Raw genomic sequence first — 18,839 nt, forward strand, 5'->3', positions numbered from 1 at the left:
GGGAGGGAGGTGGGAGTGTGCATGATAAGAACATCGCTGTCTTTTGTACCAGCAGGACCTCATCTTTTGAACATTTTATCCCACTTACTGTCTAGCATGGTATCTGGCTTATGCATATACTCGTATTACGCTTTGTTCCAAAAGGGATTTGGGATGACTCATAAAGATAACTACCAGAGAAAAGTGAAAAATACAAATGAGGAAACCAGGGCAAAATAATTATCATAAGGAATAATCGCCATTAGTTGACGGCTCACTAATCTCCGGGTCTGGTTTTAAGGACTCCAGGTGTATGTGTTGATTTAATAGCTCAAAAGCGGGCTGCAGATGGTGCGCTCATTTTAGAGGCAACAAAGCTAAGGGCACTGGGGCCACCTGCTGGGACGGGGCGGGGCCAGGATTGGAGTCCCTCAGTTAGACTTCAGGGTCTGTGCTCCCCACGCCAAGACCTTGCACGTCGCTGTCATGCCTTACGGCTCTGGACACTTATTAGGATGGATCAAAAATCTCCAGCCAAAGCAACAACAGAGAATAAGACTAATTCCAAGATGGATAGCATCCATAACATTGCAACAGACCCATCGCTCAGCGGTCGCACAATTTTGCAGGTACTGACCCCTGTGGGAATGTCTGCGTAGGCAGTCCAAGGGGATGTGGAGGCCCCTCTACAGGCAGCAGAGCAAGGCCCCAGGGGCTTCGGGGCCCACATGCGTTTCTCCATAACTGTTGAATGCGGTGTGTGCGTGTGTGTATGTATGTGCACGCGTGCGTGCTTCCATAATGAGGTCAAGGGCACTTCTGTCCAGAGGAGGGTCCCCTGGGCTCCTCAGTGGATAGATACCCAGAGGCACTTCCAGAGGCCGTAGATGGCGGGCTCTGTGTCCTCACTGAGAACACACCTCTCCCTCTGTCTGCACATCTGCTTGTGTGTGTTCATGTCTAGGGTATACGCGTGTGTCCTTTATACAGATGAAAACACTGTCTGTATCATGATATTCTATCCATTCTCTTGGTCTCACTCTTCTTGCCCGTGCCCTCTCTCATTCCCATTTGTTTTTCTCTTCCATTTATCTTTTTTCCAGCCTCATTTTCACTTGCTTCAAAATCCCAGGGTGTTTAGTCCACTGAAGACTATGCATTTTCCACACGCACCTGCATCTCCGGAGATTCTCAGACCCGCAGGCCAGTCTTGGCACTAGTTTAACACACTCCCAAGGACAGCACACTCCCAAGGACTGGCCAGGGCAGTGGCAGGAGAGTTATAGGGCTCATTCTTCCACAGGATCGCATGGGCGGTTGTGCAGGTTGAACACTGCAGTGCTCCAGATGGCATCATTCACATGTGACACCTCTTGGAGTTGTTCAGTGCACAGCCTGCCTCACTGTCTACAGCAGCCCTGTTCCCCGAGGACCAGAATACAAACGATTCCTTCTCATTGCCCTTCTGAACTATACCAAGCCCCTTGCTGAAAGCTGGTGGAGTCTCTACCCAGCTGTACTTCTCCAGGCTTCCCTCTAGGGTCAGTTTCCTGTGAGAAGCAAGACGGGCTGCTTCCCAACTCCTAGCCCTATTCTTCAGTGAGGCACACAGCCAGGAACCCAGCTCAGCAAGCCAGACTCAACAAGCAGAAACCCCCCGCACCCTCACCCCTGCCCTCGGAGCCTTGCGTGGGGCCAGCTCCCTGCTCCACTGTGCGGCTCTGGTCCTGCCTGCCTAGCTCCCTGACACGAAGCACCCCCAAACAGCGGCTTCTGGGTCAGCACACTCCACTCTCTGCCAGAAAACTGCAAGGGCTCTGGTTCAGCACCGTCTTAGAGACTAATTTCTGAACTTCACGGTGACGCCAGCTACCCCATGGGCTGAACACCCAGGAGGGCACCCCCAGAGCCGCACCACCAGGAGTCACTGACTCCCCTCGCCCATCTGTCTGGCACAGTGTCAGATGAACCCAGCCCCGGGAAGGCCGCAGAAGAAGGCCTCTGCGAACCAGGGCTGCTGGGTTGCAATCACGCGAGCAGCCTGGATGACTGGCTTGCGCGTCGTTCAGTGCACAACCGCGGACTGTGGGTAGATACCCCGCCCCTGCCCCAGACCGTCCCTTTGGCCCCCGTTACGTAGTACATCACGCCCTACGGTGGCCTTATTCCTCATCTGGCGTGTTAACGTTTCCCCTCGCACCCGAGGCTTCTCTCTTCTTCCTTGCCTTCATCACGAGGGGAGACTTAGTTCCCTGCTCATGACGGAGTCCGAAGCTGCCTTTGCACACTTCCCTGAGCTGGAGCCCACAGGATGGCCAGGCTCCGAGTCCAACAGGTCACACAGCTTTTCTTGTTTCGAATTGTGGTAAAACACGCATCACAGAAAATGGACCGTTTCCACGATTTTTTACACGTGCAGCTCAGAGTCAGTAAGTACATTCACGCTGTGGGGTGACCATCACCTCCATCCGTCTCCGGAAGGTTTTCATCTTCCCCCAGTGAAACCCTGTCCCCGTTAAACACTAACCCCCCATCCCCTCCTCCAGAAACCACCATTTCACTTTCTGTCTCTATGAATTTGACGACTCAGGGACCCTCATGTCAGTGGAATCATATAATATTTATCCTTTTGGGACTGACTTACTTCACTTAACAAAGTGTTCTCAAGGTTCACCCATATTGTAGCATGTGACAGAATCTCCTTTCTTTTCAAGCCTGAGTGATAGTCCGTTGTATGGATGCACCGCGTTTCGTTTATCTATTCACCTGTCAGTGGACGCTGGGCTGCTCTGGGCTACTGTGGATGCAGCTGCTAAGAACATGGGTGTACGTGTATCTGTTTGAGCTCCTGCTCCCAGTCTTGTGGGTATATACCCAGAACATACGACTTTTCCTTTCCATGAAACTCGCTAATTAATTAATAGAAATCCACTTTTACTATTGCACATTAGCCCGGGGCTATGTGAGATCCAGCATCCCATGCAAGATACAGGGATCTTGCCTGGACTGTTCTTTTCTGATTTGTTTCCAACCCTGTCTTACCACTGGAATAGTTTCTCCCCATTGGCTTTCTGAGTATGGAAATATTCCCAGGAAAGGCACTGACTAATCTAAAGCAATGTTTCCCGACATTTTCAGCCATGCGGCTAGCTGCCCACTGGTTGGGTATGAACAGCAGATGTGTGAGAAGAAGGAGGTGTTCTCTGGCTTTAGTCTGCCCTGGACATAGGCCACCAGTCCCCCCTCTTTTGTGACCATCTGGTGAAGGCCGGGCATGTGGGAAAGGGGCTATCTAGGCACTGGGCACACACCGATCCTTTATTATTTTTTTTTTTTAAGATTTTATTTATTTACTTGAGAGAAAGTGGGAGCGAGAGAGAGAACACAAGCCAGGGGCACCGATCCTTTAAAAACAGGGAGCAAACAGTAACCACACACCCCATTCTCAACCTATCCGTGTCTCCTAAACTCTAACCTGTTGGGTTACAATTAAAATTTACTATCCAGTTTTATACTCACAGGCTTCAACTAAGTTGTCGAACCAACTGGTGAATAAAGACAGTCTTGTTTCAGAGTGGCATTTGCTTAGGGAGGCAGGGGGTAGCCAGTTACAAAGGGGCATTGTTCCGGATACTCTTTACCAAGATACTCCACTTCCATCTCCCCCTTCATATAATGGGGAGAAAAGTCCTACCTCCGGCATCCCCAGACACTGGGCCAGTGTAGCCATTGTCTTGGAAACTCCTGGGCACGAGGGGTCGGTTAAAAGCCGCCAGCAGAGTAGAGGCAGGTAATAAAACTGCTGTTAAGGGCGCACCGTGTGTCCCGAGCACTTTACATACATTATCTTATTTAATACTCGTAAAACATTATGACGAGAGCACTCATACTCTCATTTTACAGACAAGGTAGTCGAGCCCAGACGTGACAGAGCTTTCCTCCATGTAGGAGGCAGTTAGTCTCTCTGATTGCGAACCCTGGGCTGCTGGCCTGCATGCCGTGGCCCCGTAGCTGGCTTTGCTGCACCTTCCTTCCCAGGGCCCCAGGCCTTGGTGCCCAGAAGGCGTGCGCAGCCAAGCCACGAAGTTCAGAGCACGTCCTCTTACCAGACGTGCCACCTGGCCAGCCCTCTGTCCTCCTCTCCTCTCCAGGGGCCCCAGTGCCAAACCCGGCCATGGCTCCTCTGCCCTGGATGGCCAGCCTGAGCTGCCAGGCTCTCAGTCACCTCCCAGGCCCTGGGGTAGAACTAGATGTGGCAAAGGATGGGGAGGTTGGATAGGGACTCGGGAGCCAAACATGGGCTTGGAAATCCAGCACCTTCCTGTACCAGCTGGCTGGCCTTGGCTCCTACAGTAGCTTCTGTGAGGGGCAGTTCAGAGGGCACAGTCACTCTTGCAACGTCCTCAGCAGGCTTCGATGGAGTGACAAGTACAGTGTGCAGCACCGTGCACTGCTCATGGCGGGTGCCGAAGAAGTAGTGATATCTATCATCAGTAGGACAAGTTGTGGAGACGTTGCTCTGGGGGGACTGAAGGACAGAGGAAGTAAACTGTGCACACATGTGTCAGGGGTGGTCCCAGAGCTGGGAGGGAGGTCAGCGGGACACACAGTCTACCCAGACGGCTGGGTAGACTGAGGCCGGCTGACAGCAAGGTGAGGTTGCCTCCTACCCTTGTCCTTCCCTTGCCGGCCCCTATGGAGTGGGGAATGGGGTGGGTGGTAGGCAGGATGAAGCTGAGATTGGGCCCACCACAGGGAAGGAGGAGTTTGCCAGGGGTGGCCATGCAGAGAGCCGGAACATGCTGCCGGAACATGAGCCAGGCCCTGGCTCCGGTGGGTTCCCATCTCTCTCCAGGGTGCTGCCTTCTGACAGGGCCTTCCGGAGGGGCCTGCTGCTGACCTTCCGAGGGCAGGCCCGGGTCTGACTGGTCTGTCTCCCGCCTGGGCCTTGCCCTGAGCCTGGAACACAGGGGAGCTCAATGCGTGAGCGGAACGAACGTTCCAGCTCTGCATCTGCCCCCTCCTTGGACCTGGGGCAAACAGGGATTCTCTGGCCACCCATCCCCCCCAGTTTCAAGCTCCTGGAGTCAAGTGGGATGAAACTGCTGCCATTCAGTAAATACGACTGTGTGTCCGGCTTTTGACACACCGTCTCCTTCAGAGCTCACACCAGCCCCGAGATGGCAGGCCGTGGCACCGACCGCCCGGGTGCACGGCCTGGCCCTGACACGTCTCTGTCTTGGGATCTTGGGAAAGCCCCCCACTGTCATGAGGCCCTGGGATAATACTGGGACCTACCTCGTAGGGGGTCGTGTGGCATAAATGGGTCCATAGTTCTAACGCATGTAGACAGCGCTCAGCAGAGGACGATCGACATACGCACCAGCTGTTGAAGGAAAGGCGGAGTCTTCTCAGGGCCCCCGAACCAGTATATGACTGTGACAGTTAACCCAAGCTCCGCTGGCTCAAACTGCATTCTGCACTGCCGCATCCATGCTGCTCCTTCCCGAAGACCCCCGCAGGGGAGACACAGCCCCCGCCATGGCACCTCCTTTGGAGGCCCCTGCCCCCCCCAGCACCCCACTCCACAGAGGGTGCCCTGCTCTGTTCTCAGACGGCTTCACCTTGATGCCAGAGGCTGTGTTTATTTGTTAAGCAACCTTTTTGTTTTATGGAAGAATGCATACAGAGCAAGCAACGCACACATTGGCAGAACACAGCTCAGAGCATTTTCCCTGAGTGAACCCAGCCATCCAGCCAGCACACACAGCAGGAAGCTGAATGCTACCAGCCCTCCACAAAAGTCCCCGAGTGTCCCCTTCCAGTCCCAGCCACCCCCCGGAATCACCATTTTCCTGCCATCGTCGATGGTTTTTTAAAATCTTTATTTAAAGGGTATTACACGAATGGCCCTCTCCCTTCTGATTTGTTTCATTCAATGTCTGCAAGATGCATCCCTGCCACTGTGAGTGGCAGAAAGCCCTTCGTTCCCGTGGCCGTGTGGCTTCCTGCTGGGTGAATATGCCGCAGTTCCCGGGGCCATCCGCTGTGGCCGGGCATCTGGCTGTTTCCAGTCTGGGGAAAGAGCTGCTGTGTCCCCGCGCATCTCAGAGATGCGTCCTCCATGCCGAGCTCGGTCGCTGGCTAGTGCGTGCTGAGCGGACGGTGCCCTCATGCAGGTGCCTCCCGATGAACAGGAGATGCGGGCAGGAAGATAAAACCTTCTTCCTCCCCTTCCCCTGGGTCTCAGAGGAGTCTCTGGGAAAACATCAGACACCAGAGTCAATCAGGGAGCACCCGAGAGACTGGTGGGCTTAATCTGCCCCTTTCCTTGGGTGAGTCACTTTGGGCCCCCAGAGAAGTTAATGGGCTTGCCTGAGGTCACACAGGTTGGGGGTGACAGAGCCTGCGTGGACCCCATGAGTCCTGACTCTGAGGCCACACTGGTCTGTTAATGGGATCCACGTGGCCAGAGAAGAGTCCGCATCAGGTCAGCTGGAGGCTCAGGTGTGGTGATCCCTCACCCACCTGGGTCACTGGCCCCAGCCCCCAGCCTCCTGGACACCCCCCGGGGGGCTGCCTGTGATGCTCATCTGCCACGGTGCGGGGCCCCTCACCAGCTCTGTGTCACCGTCAGGGAAGAGCTCAGGCTCCCACGTGGATGGGGATCCCCGGTGCCGTTCTCTCTGCGCCTCCCCTGATTCAGCTCCAAACCAGAGGCAGGGAGCCGCCGCGGGGGTTAAGTAGACAGCACGGTGCCCAGGACCCGATGAGGGCTTGGTGCTGTTGGCCAGGTGGGGTGAGTGGCGGCGGGGCCTGGGGCGGCGCGCACGGCCCACCCCGTGGGGCAGACCCCGGGCCCGGCTGGCAGTCAGGACTCCCCCCGCTCACCCCCCGCCCCGGGGGCTCCTCCACAGGTTCCGGGCTACCGGCAGGAGCGCGTGGAGAAGGGCCTGAAGCTCTTTGCCCAGCTCATCAACAACAAGGTGTTCCTGCTGTCCTTCATCCGCACCCTGGAGTCTCAACGCAGCTTCTCCATGCGCGACCGCGGCAACGTGGCCTCGCTCATCATGACCGTGCTGCAGAGCAAGCTGGAATACGCCACGGACGTGCTGAAGCAGCTGCTGGCCGACCTCATCGACAAGAACCTGGAGAGCAAGAACCACCCCAAGCTGCTGCTCAGGAGGTGAGGGCCGGGCCCGGGGGGCGGGGGGCGGGGAGCGCAGGTCAGAGAGAGAGCCCATTCGGCCTGGATCTTGTGCCTTCTGGGGAGACGGGGGCAGAGCTCCTGGAAGTTGCTGTCAAGTCCCCCAAGGTGGGGACTGACCTGCCTGGAGGCCAGGGCCCGCCCCATGCCCTCTTGTCCGCCACAGCCCATCGGCTTACCCTGCTGTTTCTCTTTGGCCCCCTACATGCACTCTGCCTTCTCCTCTCTCTATCCTTATGCTCCCTGATCATGACCCCTCCGACTGGAATTCTTCTCTCTTGGACTCTTCAGAGGTCATTTTTCCAGCCCCTGCCCCTACCTAAACCAGAACATGAATTAGGAGAGATACCCCAGGGCCTCCTGCCTGGGGACCCGCCTCAGCATCTCAAGATGGGAAACTTGAGTTCCAGGCAGCTCTCCCTGCTGTCTGGGACCAGCAGGGAAGCATCACCCGGGAACTTGCAGGTAATGCGGAATCTCCGGTCCCAGCCCACACCCACTGGGGCGGAATCTGCAGGCTCCCAAGACACCTCGGTGACCCGAAAGTTCTGTTGAAGTGTGAGAAGCCCTGGGCCAGCCTGTGTGTCCTTGCCTGACGCACCTGCTGGAGGCTCCATGCGGGTCCAGGGCGCTCCGCCCCACCCCGTCGGATGCCTCACTGGGGAGACCCAAATGACCACATGTGACCACCAAGCCATATCCCGTGGCTTCGGCTTTATAGGACACAGAGACTCCCTGACTCCCTCCATGCTGCCCTTCACATCTGCCTCCTCCCGGAAGGCCATTTCTCATCCAGGCCGTTAGTGCACTGTCTTTAGCCTTCGTGCGGACAAAGCTGGAAAGCTCGCACGTCCGGCCATCACTCCCCGGCACCGTCTGCCTCTGCCTCTCTTCTGCCTTCTGTCCTCGGTGTCTGGGTCCGAGGCGGGGCCTCCTGCTTGGGCCAGTGGCTAGATTTGGCTTTCAGAAGTGTTTACCTCCGGCTCTTCCCCGGTGCACTGGGCATCTGCCCGCACAGCTGTGAAAGGCTGCTACATGCCGGAGCAATCATCCAGCTTTGGAAACAGCAAGGTAGATCATTTTGATTTTTGTTTTACTTCCACCACGCAGCCACCCACCGGCATAATTCTAGGGTTGCCACTGCCTGCCAGAGCTCCCACCAACAATTTCCCGGTGTGGCCTCGCTCTGGATCTGTGCGTCTACACCTCTTGTTTTCCACCCGCTCGCTCCCAGGTGCTCTCTCTCCTTCTGCCCTCCTCCATCTCCCTTTCTTCCTCTTGCCCCCGGCTGGCCCCCTCACTTCGACAGTCTTCCTTCTCGTCTCCTCCTAGTTTGCTTCGGAGCTGGCAACTGCCCAGCTGCCGTGGGATTGTAGCTATTTGTGTCTCCCGCCAACTGCAACTTCCGAGTCTATCCAAACATACCTGGATGGGCCGGTTGCTCTCCGGAGCTGGCCCCACGCTCAGCGCAAGTTTGAGGCCCGTTTGTTTTCTCTACGTGGATGCAACCCAAAGGGTCTTCTGGCCCTACCCCTGCTGCTGTGGCTTCCCTTCCAAGGTAAAAGGATAAGTGGACTTGGGTAGCAGCACAAAGGATGCAAGTTAGACTCAAGAAGGCACTTCCTATCATTGCAAATGACACGCTAACAGCGTTCCAGGAGGAGTTCCAAAGGACTTTGAAATAGGATAATTTGGGCATCGCTTAGGATGAGCTAGGTATGCAGCTTTAGTCCGTGTCAGCTCTGGGAGTCTTTCGCTCTAGGTGAGGGGATCAGTCTAATCTATCTGGCCTTTGTCGCCTGACCCACTTCTCCTGCCACCTTCCTTTCTAGCCACTGCCCAATTAATATCTCCCGAGGTTTTTCGGTCTTCTTTTTTCACCCACCCACAGGAACTAGAAAGTTCTCTAAAGCTGTCCCATCCAATGTGGTAACTGCCAGCTACACGTGCCCATTCAAATGCAAATAGTGAAAGGTGAAGAAAATGTAAAATTCAGCTTCTCAGACACACTAGCCACATTTCGAGCGCTCCGTGGGGACCTATGGCTGGTGGCTACCCCACTGGACAGCGCAGAGGGTCTTCATCATCACTGCAGAGGGTGCCGAGGGACAGAACTGCTCCTGCACATTCCCACCGAACACCCACCCGGGAGCCTGACAGCAGCATGTCATCTCCCGGCTTCTGCAGGCACAGCTTGTCTCGTCACTCTGCGGTGTCTAGGAGTCCGTGGGATTCAAGTATTCTTTAGGATCTCAGGATTTGGCCCGAAAGCCGTAAGCAGCGAGATCAATGCAGGGTCATTCCCCCTGCGCTCTGACCGGCTTCTGTCTTTATCTTGCTGTAACAGGACTGAGTCGGTGGCCGAGAAGATGCTGACCAACTGGTTCACCTTCCTGCTCTACAAGTTCCTCAAGGTACGATTGGATTTGGGCTATCTCTGGCGCTGTCTGTTACCCACCCCCCAGCTTCCCTGCACACCACAAAGCCCACATGCCCCAGGCCTGAGTCTTAGAACCCCAGCAAGAAATGCTGTCCCCCTCGTCACTGTCACTGTCACCGAAGGGGCAGACTCCTGACTGTCTCAGGAGACAGAGCCCACACCCGCCCCCACCACCCCGTCAGTCCTGGCATGAGAGATAATCCCCTGTCCTACAGGCCACGGGAGAAGAGCCCATGAGAGGACCCCGTGTGAACCCTAAAGCCAAAGTCCCTATGTAAGCTCAAAACAATTCACCCCTTAGTTCCCTGCTTTCCCTCTTCCTCCCCCCTCCCCCACCTCTCCCAGTCCCAGACTCCCCGAGGCTGATAGGGTCCCAGGCAGGTACCACGGCCCCGTGTGGCAGCAGATAAGCCACCCATGTGCCTGGGCAGGGAAGAGCTACCCGACTTCCAATTATGAGCTTGCTTTCTGAGGACTTTGCAGCCCCGGGACTGACCTCTGTCTCTGACAGGCCGCAGAGGAAGCGGCTGGAGTGGGGTGGGGAGAAGAAACAGAGAGGGGGCAGGAGGTGGGGAGGTGAAGAGGAGAGGGCAGACAGGAGAAGACAGGTGGTCCAGAGGAAGGGGGAGTTGACAACAGAGGAGGAGCAGGAGCAGGAGAGAACTGGAGCAGAGGAGTGGAAAGCAGCCCTTCGAGAAACAGGCTCCGGGAAGTTGGTCCAGAGTCCGCCCAGCACGGTTCTTCTCTGCGTCCAGGAGTGTGCTGGGGAGCCCCTGTTCTCGCTCTTCTGTGCCATCAAGCAGCAGATGGAGAAGGGCCCCATCGACGCCATCACAGGAGAGGCCCGCTACTCTCTGAGCGAGGACAAGCTCATCCGCCAGCAGATCGACTACAAAACCCTGGTAAAGCAGCCTCACGGTTTTGCCCCTGCCCCTGGTAACGGGGCTGTGGTCCCGTGCAGCCCCTGCCCAGCAGAGGGGACGGTGGAAACGCTGAAAAGCCACCTGGCCTGGGTTGGCCCACCCAGGCCTGTCACCCCAGACTCCCCTAGGGCCCCCACACCAGGGCACCTGGATTTGGGGACCGGTAGCTCAGGCACGTCTGAGCAACACTTCAGCAGAGGCTAGTGTGGTTCTAAGCCAGTGCGCTGAACGTGGGGTCCTAAGCCCTCACCAGCAGCGGGCGGGCGGATTGCGCTCGGTGAACTCCTCATCAGCTCTGCCCGGGTGGGGAGGGACACTTCCATGCAGAGCAGGTGGGGGCCCGAAGGAGAGGAAACCAGAAAGAGTTCCTTGTGTTTCAGAAGCCCGCCTCTGCCCACGGGTCTAAGGCCAAATACCCCCATTACCTGAGAATGTGAGGCCGGACTGGCCCAGTGATTAACGCCTTTGTCCAGGGGACATGGGGATTCCCTCTGTCAAGGTTGGACCCCCTCTCTGATAGCGGCTCCCTAGGAGGCAGCCGAGCTCCGCACGGAGGAGCATGAGGTCTGGATTGGAGCCCTGACTTGGCTTCTGAGCAGCTGGGTGATTTGGGGCAGGTCCCTCAAATCTCTCCGAGCTGGGGTGTCTTTATCTGAAAAAACGGAGGAGAACACTAGAACTTATTTACACAGGGATAAATAATAGTGCATGCCTCCCAGAGTTGTCTGGAGGATGGACTGGGGCAAGGCGTGCGAGGCAGGGAGCACAGAGTAAGTGCCCAGTGCTGCTCACGGAGGCCCTGCCACCACTTTCCCGTGCCTGTCTGCCTCTCTGCTGGCTGTCACTGTCCTTCCAGGCCAGGGCGCTCACCCTCACTTTTGGCCCTTTTGGACGGATGTGTGATTTCCCACCAGGCCTCCGCTAGGAAAGGGGAGAGGATGTGAAAGAAGGAGGTAGAAAATAAGATAGCAGGTGTTTGGGGTGAAGCATGGGTGGAGACAGAGATGGGGATGTGTGTGGAGAGAAAATAGATGGGATTTAAATGCATTTATGGGGAGGGGCGCCTGGGCAGCTCAGTCAGTTAAGCATCCAATTCTTGATTGCGACTCAGGTCAGGACCTCAGGGTCGTGAGATGGAGCCCCATGTTGGGCTCCACACTGGGCGTGGAGCCTGCTTAAGATTCTTTCTCTCTCTCTCTGCCCCTCCCCCCTCCCTCTCTAAAAAAATAAAATAAAATAAATGTGCTTATGGGGAGATGAGACCCACACAGGCAGGGCCAGGACAGGGCAGAGCGGGGCTGAGCCGGGCAGGAACAGTGAGCCCAGGGTAATCCCAGACCCCAAGGAGAGCAGGGAGACGGTCCCTCCTGGCTGGGAATGATGGGGCGTGAGGCACCTTTCCCCCTCCGTCTTCAGCAGGCTGGGGGGTCCCAGTGGGCTCCCCTGAGGAGGCTTCAGAGGAGCTGCTGTGACTGGGGACCTTGCTTCCTTACAGTCACGTTCTGCTCCGGAGGAGACAGTTAGAGGCTCTGATTAAAATGAGAAAGGGTGGGGGTGGGGGTGGGGTGAGGAATCTTCCCAAAATAGAGACCGGAATAGATTTTTAATGAGCTAGAAGTACCACTGAAAGTCTCGTGCCTGGTCTCCCCCCACCCCTTCCTTTCCCATCCCATCCCCGTTCCTCAGGACCGAATCCAGCGCAGTGAGCTGAGATGAGGCGCTGTCCCCAGATGGGCAGCAGCCTTGACTCCAGAGGCCAGGCTGCTTTCAGATGATGGGACTTAGGGTCCCTGTAAGGAACGTGGGGTGGGTCGGGAGAGCACAGCCATCAGGTGGATAGCCTGGGGAAAGAGACATCTCGAGGAGAGGAGGAGGAAATTGCGATTGTTTTGCCCAGGGAAGAAAGGGCTGCAGGGAGATGTAAGGCCACCTCAGGCCTGAGAAAAGGACCTCAACAGGCAGAAGGTGAGCAGCCCCTGGCTGGTGAGGGAAAGAAAGAAAGGGAAGCTAGAGGAGCCCTGGACAGTGTGGGCCAACCGATGCTGTCGTTGTCCTGGGCCGGAGGGATACCCGAACGGAGAAAGGTGCTGAGAGGCTCAGGGCCGCATCACTTCATAGCTAGGAGCCCTTCAGTTGCGTGATTAATTGGCTTGACACTAGAACTTGAGCCCCCCTGTTCTAGGGCCCTGCTGCTGGGAGCGCCTACTGGCATCACCCAGGAGCCTGTTAGGGGGTGCTCCCCCGGGAGCCTGTGAGGTGCTGGGTGCTCGAAGCAAACAAAAACCCCTGAGTGATTCTATTCACATTAAAACTTGAGAAGCACTGAGCTAGCAGAAAAAAACAAAAAAGACAAAACAAACACCAGGCAGTTTGCTCAGAAACTAACCACGGGGCACAGGAATGGGAGTGGGGAAGGGACGTTCTGGGTGGAGCTGTGGTTTGGCCAGTGGCCAGGAAACCCTGTCCCTCAGAATGGCTACCGGCTACCGCTTCTTCTCCGAATGCCCTGAAGCATCCCGTGGGTTCTGCTAGGGCCACCATGAACCCCTGAGGCAAGTAGAAATGTCAGAAGGGCATACTCAGGGGGCAGCCTCTGCCTCAGGGTCCCTCAGGGGAGGATGCCCAGATAAGGCTGCGTTGCTGCTTGGGGGAGGCTGAGCCCAGGGCAGCACAAAGTGACAGGCTGTGCTTGGCCATGGGGGGGGCAGCAAGGGTCCCAGAAAGCTTTAGAAGGATCGGCTGAGAGAGGGCACTCAGAAGGGACCCACGGTCCAGAGTTCCTCCCACCATTGTTTTCAGTTTAGGACATTTTGAGGGTGAGAGTTTGGTTTTGTAGATTTAGGAGGTTTTTTCCTGCTTAATGGAAGAAGCATGTTCCCATGTGAGCTCGAAGCAGTCTGGCTGCTAATGAAAGGCAGGCGTCCAGGGGCCAGGGTTCTGATTGCCACCACGTGGAGCGGGGGTGGGGGAAGGAAACTGTCGTCTGAGTCTGCAGGCCTGCAGTCGGAGGTGGGGGCGTGCAGCGAGAGATCAGGCAGGGATGAGGTGGTGGTGCAGTGAGAGACCAGGGAGGGAGGTGGTGGGGGTGCAGCGAGAGATCAGCCAGGGAGGTGGGGGGGTGCAGCGAGAGACCAGGGAGGGATGGGGTGGGGGTGCAGGGAAAGATCAGGCAGGGAGGTGGGGGATGCAGCGAGAGATCAGAGGGATGGGGTGGGGTGCAGCAAGAGATCGGAGGGTACGGTGAGAGATCAGGGAGGGAGGTGGGGGGTGCAGTGAGAGATCAGGGAGGAAGGCACGTGGAGGGCTTAGGTGGCAGGAGCAGAGGGAGGGTGTGGGAGCCGGCGTGCCCTACTGTGGTCCCCCCAGCATCCCACACAGTCCCACCCATGTAGACAGAGCCCTCTCTGAGAACAGCAAGGGAAGAGAAGCCTTGGGAAATAGCCCAGAACTTTTTCAAGGAAAAAAATATCGCTTGGTGCTTTAAGCAGAGCCTTCATTTTTCTGACTAGTTCCAAAAAGAGACACCGAGGCCCTGAGCCAGGGTGGCCTCTTCTCCGAACACGAGGTTGTGGGTTCAGCGCCAGGAAGGCCTCTCCAGTGGCCTGAACCTACATCTTTTTATTTTTCAAGAGCACATTAAGCTTCTTACAGATTCTCCAACCTCCAATCGGCCCCAAACCCTCACAAAAATCGAAGCTTATGAAATCTCTTGAGCAAGAAGCCAGATTCACATTTGTGTGTGTGCGTGCATGCGTGCATGTATGTGTGTGTGAGAGAGAGAGAGAGAGAGAGAGAGAGGGAGTGACAGGAAGGAGGTACCGACACACGTGGAAGGTGGGGGTTCAGAGGTAGGCAGGGGTCTGGGTGTGTTGCTGAGAAGGTGCCGTGTGTGTGGCGTGCGTGTGAGAGAGCGTGCGTACATGCAGTGGTGTCCAGAATGCGCCTGGGACTCAGCATTCCTGCCACCCTCCCCCACACGCCTCCGTTCCCCCTTCCTCCAGGTCCTGAGCTGTGTCAACCCAGACAGTGCCAACAGCCCCGAGGTCCCAGTGAAGATCCTCAACTGCGACACCATTACTCAGGTCAAGGAGAAGATTCTGGATGCCATCTTTAAGAATGTGCCCTGCTCCCACCGGCCCAAGGCTGCAGATATGGACCTGGGTGAGTAGGCTGCCCAGCCAGGGGCTGCCCCGGGACTGGTCAGAAGCACCTTCTACGGACCAGTGGAGCCAGGGGGCAGGGAAGCCTGCCTCCATGGCTGTTAGTGAGCGCTAGGCAGAGAGGGGACTCCGTCGGCTGGCCGCACCACCACCTCGGGGGGCTTTGGAGTAGCCAGGGGGTGTCCTCTCTGCGTGAAGGGGATTCAGGCTGAGTCTGTGTGGTCCAAGGTCCCGCCACCACCATTGTTAGCCCCCGAGCTCTTCCCTTCCCCTCTGTTCTGTGCGTGTCATTTTTGCTGACAACCTAAGGCAGGAGGGATCTGGGTCAGTGATGGAGGATGGAGAGAAAGAAGAGAGAAAAATGAGAGAGGACAGCCTGCTGGGGAGCAGGATGACATTTTATTCGAATGTTCCATGAATAGATCACATAGCCTGTATAAACAAGGGCACGCCACTTAGGGCCAGCTGTACTTAGATCCGGTTAAGGTTGGCCTGAGTGTTTAATGAGACACTGTCCTGGGGAAATCCTAGTGGGGAGCTCCGAGCTCCAAAGGGGCCAGGCTGAAGAGAGGCCGTGTGGCATTGTGGCTCGGCGTCACACCTGGATTTGAGTCCTGACACTGTGAAGTCCCAGCTGTGTGACCTTGGTCCAGTTACTTACCTTCTCTGTGCCTTAGTGTCTTTACCTCGATGACAGAGATAATAGTAGTGTGGACCTCATTGTGAGAAAGAAACAAGATGAGGCGTGTAAAAGCCTCTCGACGCACTGCCTGGCCCCTAGCACCCACTCACTTAGCTTTGGCCACTGTCACTACTGCTTGGAGAAGAACGCTGGTAAGGAGACGGCATGTGTCTGTTTGTTGATCCGGGCGCAGAGAGAAAGCGTTGATGTGTATATGCTTGTGTCTGGAGATTTGTGGCAACGGAGGGGTGGGAGGACCTCCAGGGGCCCCTAATCCATCCATCGGGCCTCTAAGCTGCCTTCAGCTAAGCCATCCAAGACAGATGAGCATCTACCCTATTTTTAACATCCAAAGGGAATCTTCATCCCCTCCTGCTGCGCCGCCCACTTCCCCCCAGATTCTGATGCCTGAAGACTCAGGATCGGGAAGTTCTGCTAACCCACCTCAACTCTTCCTGCTCCCTTTAACCGCCCCGCCTCTTGCTCGGCCCCTGGCGGCCCCTCACGCCCAGGGCTCTGACGCCCGGGGAGAGAGACTGGGCGAGCGCATGCTCTCCTTCCCCTGGGAGGTGGCCCTGCGTGTGCTGCGTCTGGGACAAGGAGGAGACCTGTGTGAGAGTCAGGGGAGGGGTCGGGGGGAGAGTGCGTCCACCTGCGCATCCCAGAGCACCGGGCACTCGGGTCGGAGGGAACGCTCGTGTCTGCATGTGGGTGATCTGCTGCCAGGAAGATCCCACAGACCGACGTGGGGAAGCCTCCTGTTGCAGAACCAGTGCGAGGGGACAGGGCTACCAGGAAGGAAGACTCCTGCGTTCCCCACCCCCAAACAACTAAGCGGGTTGTTCCATAACGGGCTTCCCCGGGAAAGCTGAGCTCATGGGGGGTAGCCGGGTAGCTCCCCAGTCCCTCTGTCTGTGTGTGAGAGTCACATCAGTGTGCACCCTCGGCTTCTCAGCATCCTTCTCTGCACAGTGGGCAGGGGGATAACCTGGCATAGCGGGGCCAAGAGGAAAAACCTTCGTGGGGAAGGTGGGTTTGGAAAGATGGTGCTAGAACACAGGAAGAGCTCCTGTGTGCAGGTGCATATCGGACCATTGCTTCTCTTGCTCGGGAATGGGGTGACTCCCCAGGAGGGAGAGCGGCAGGTGGCCTCGTCAGCCTCCACCTGAAGCATGGAGATGGAGTTTTTGCACCAGAATGCCTTCTCTTCCTTACCAGAAAAGGGCAGATGGTGGTGAAGAACACTCCAGCCTGTGGTGGTCTCAACTCTTCCTGGATCTTAGATAGGGCGGGAGCCAACGTTCTTCCGTGTCCTCTCAACCCCAAGCTAAGGGGGCGCCCTCTGGAAGCGCGTTCAGGGACCACACCTGCTTGATTTCCTGGAGGGAGACTTCGTGGCCCGTACCTGCTGCTCAGGATTGCCCTCCCCGCCTGGGATCTGCACACCCTGAGCTTGGGAGGGGAAGGGGCTGCTTCTTAGCTTTAGAAAATTGCTCCCTTTAAGGTCTAGGGGTGCAAGCCCACCCAGCAGATGGTGAATGAAAAGATGGAAGGCACCCCACGGCCATAGCGGTGAATCATTCGCAGCGGAAGGGGCAGCCTCAGAGCAGCGGGGGTACTCCCTGCCTTCCCCCAAGGGAAGGAGCCCGAGCGGGGCTGCACGCTCTCGAGCTCCAGGCTGCTCCAGCCAGGGAGAGGCCGCCTGCCTCCCAGCAGGGGCTGCGTGTCCCGTGATGCACTGCTCACCACGGCTGCCAGCATCTCAGCTCCCCCGAGACCACAGGGGCACCTGTCCCAGAGGAGGACCCAGGGACTACCCTGGAGGGACGAGGCCTCCGACAGCAGGGACAGATGAGGGGGGGAACCAAAGACGCAGTCAGGGCCTCAGGGCCCCATCCTACTGGGGAAGGAGTGCTGTGCTGAACTCGTCATAAAGGCCTCCCGTGGTGGATGCTCTTCTGAGGAATGTCCTCTTTTCTATTAGATCCAGAGCTTGGAGCTGCTCCCCAATCTCTGGCCTTCTTTCTACCAAAGCCAGATTGCATAACAAGGAAACGGGGCCTCCTCTGAGACCCAAATGCTGTTTCCACATGGTTGAACTCAGCCTCGTGGCCCCCAGGGGGAGAAAGAAGCAAGGCAAGTTTTTCCCATCATGTAGGCGATAGTGCTTTAAAAGCCTAAAAGCAGTTTACAAATGTAAGGTGTGATTATTATCAAAAATTAATCTATGCCGAAGGGACAGAACATGAAGCACATAGGCCTGGAAAGGACTCAGCCACATGCCTTGGACAGGGGCAAGAGAGCCAGGCAGCCTCCTTCCGTTCCCCCTTCCCCTAGCTGAGGGCATTGGGCAAAGGTTGCCTTCCCGCTCCTGATGTTAGCTCCTGGCAAAGCAAGGACACTTATCCCAGAACAGCTCAGAAGGGAACAAACACATTCTAAGCCACCCCTGTAATTGTCCTAAGTAAATCCAGCCCCAAACACCTCCTCCTGCCTTTCATCATCACCGTGGCCCCCGGCCCAGCCTGGCCCCTCATTCCAGACACTTCTGTTCATTGCTCCTTGGACTGAAGTTCTCTCCCCTCCCTACCCCCACCTCCATCCACCCTTTCACCAGACTTTCCCAGGTGTTAAGCAACCAAGATGGGGAATGTATTAGGGTTCTCCAGAGAAACAGAACCAATAGAATGTGCAGAGAGAGAGATTTATTTTAAGGAATTGCTCACGTGATTATGGAGTCTTAGTCCATTTGGGCTGCTGGAGCATGATACCATAGACTGCACAGAAATTTCTCACAGTTCTGGAGGCTGGGAAGTCCAAGATCAAGGTGCTGGGAGACTTAGTGTCTGGTGAAGATTGCTTCCTGGTTCACAGGTGGTGCCTTCTTCCTGTGTCCTCACCTGGCAGAAGGAACAAGGGAGTCTCGGGGGTCCCTCTTATAGCCACTAATTCTGTTCAGGGGGGCTCCACCCTCATGATCTTTGATCTCACAAAGACACCACCTCCAAATCCCTTCACGTTGGGGGTTAGGATTTCAACATAGGAGTTCTGGTGGGACACAACCATTCAGTCTCTGGCAAAGGGTCCGGCCAAGTTCAAAACCTGCAAGGTAGGCTGGCAGGCTGGAGACCCAAGGAGGAGCCCGTGTTGCAGGCCAAGTCCGAAGGCTTTCTGCAGGCAGAATTCCCTCTTGCTCAGGGGAGGTCAGTCTTTTCTCCTCTTCAGGCCTTCAGCTCACCGGATGAGGCCCACCTACATTATGGAGGGCAATTCACTTTACTCAAAGTCTACCAATTGAAGTGTTAATCTCATCTAAGAACAACCTCACAGAAACATCCGGAGAAATGTCTGAGCACATAACTGGATGCCTAGGCCCAGCCAAGCTGACACATCAAATTAACCAGCACAGGAGCCAAAGTGAAGGACACAAGGCCTGCTTTCATTTCAG

The 18,839-nt window shown here is 56.3% G+C and overlaps 1 protein-coding gene across 1 annotated transcript in view; it reads left to right on the forward strand.

The window, feature by feature from the left end:
* The window catches only part of PLXNA4 (plexin A4), a 422,724-nt gene that overhangs the window by 374,587 nt on the left and 29,298 nt on the right, over positions 1–18,839 (forward strand). The window contains exons 22-25 of the mRNA XM_045864250.3: positions 6,897–7,165; positions 9,534–9,600; positions 10,382–10,528; positions 14,551–14,710. Coding sequence (XP_045720206.1) covers positions 6,897–7,165; positions 9,534–9,600; positions 10,382–10,528; positions 14,551–14,710 — 643 coding nt within the window. The remainder of the gene's footprint in view (positions 1–6,896; positions 7,166–9,533; positions 9,601–10,381; positions 10,529–14,550; positions 14,711–18,839) is intronic.

This window comes from Mirounga angustirostris, unplaced genomic scaffold (assembly GCF_029215605.1).
Source record: "Mirounga angustirostris isolate CCGP_5_RB_7025 unplaced genomic scaffold, mMirAng1.0.hap1 SCAF_12, whole genome shotgun sequence".
Taxonomy (NCBI): Eukaryota; Metazoa; Chordata; class Mammalia; order Carnivora; family Phocidae; genus Mirounga; species Mirounga angustirostris.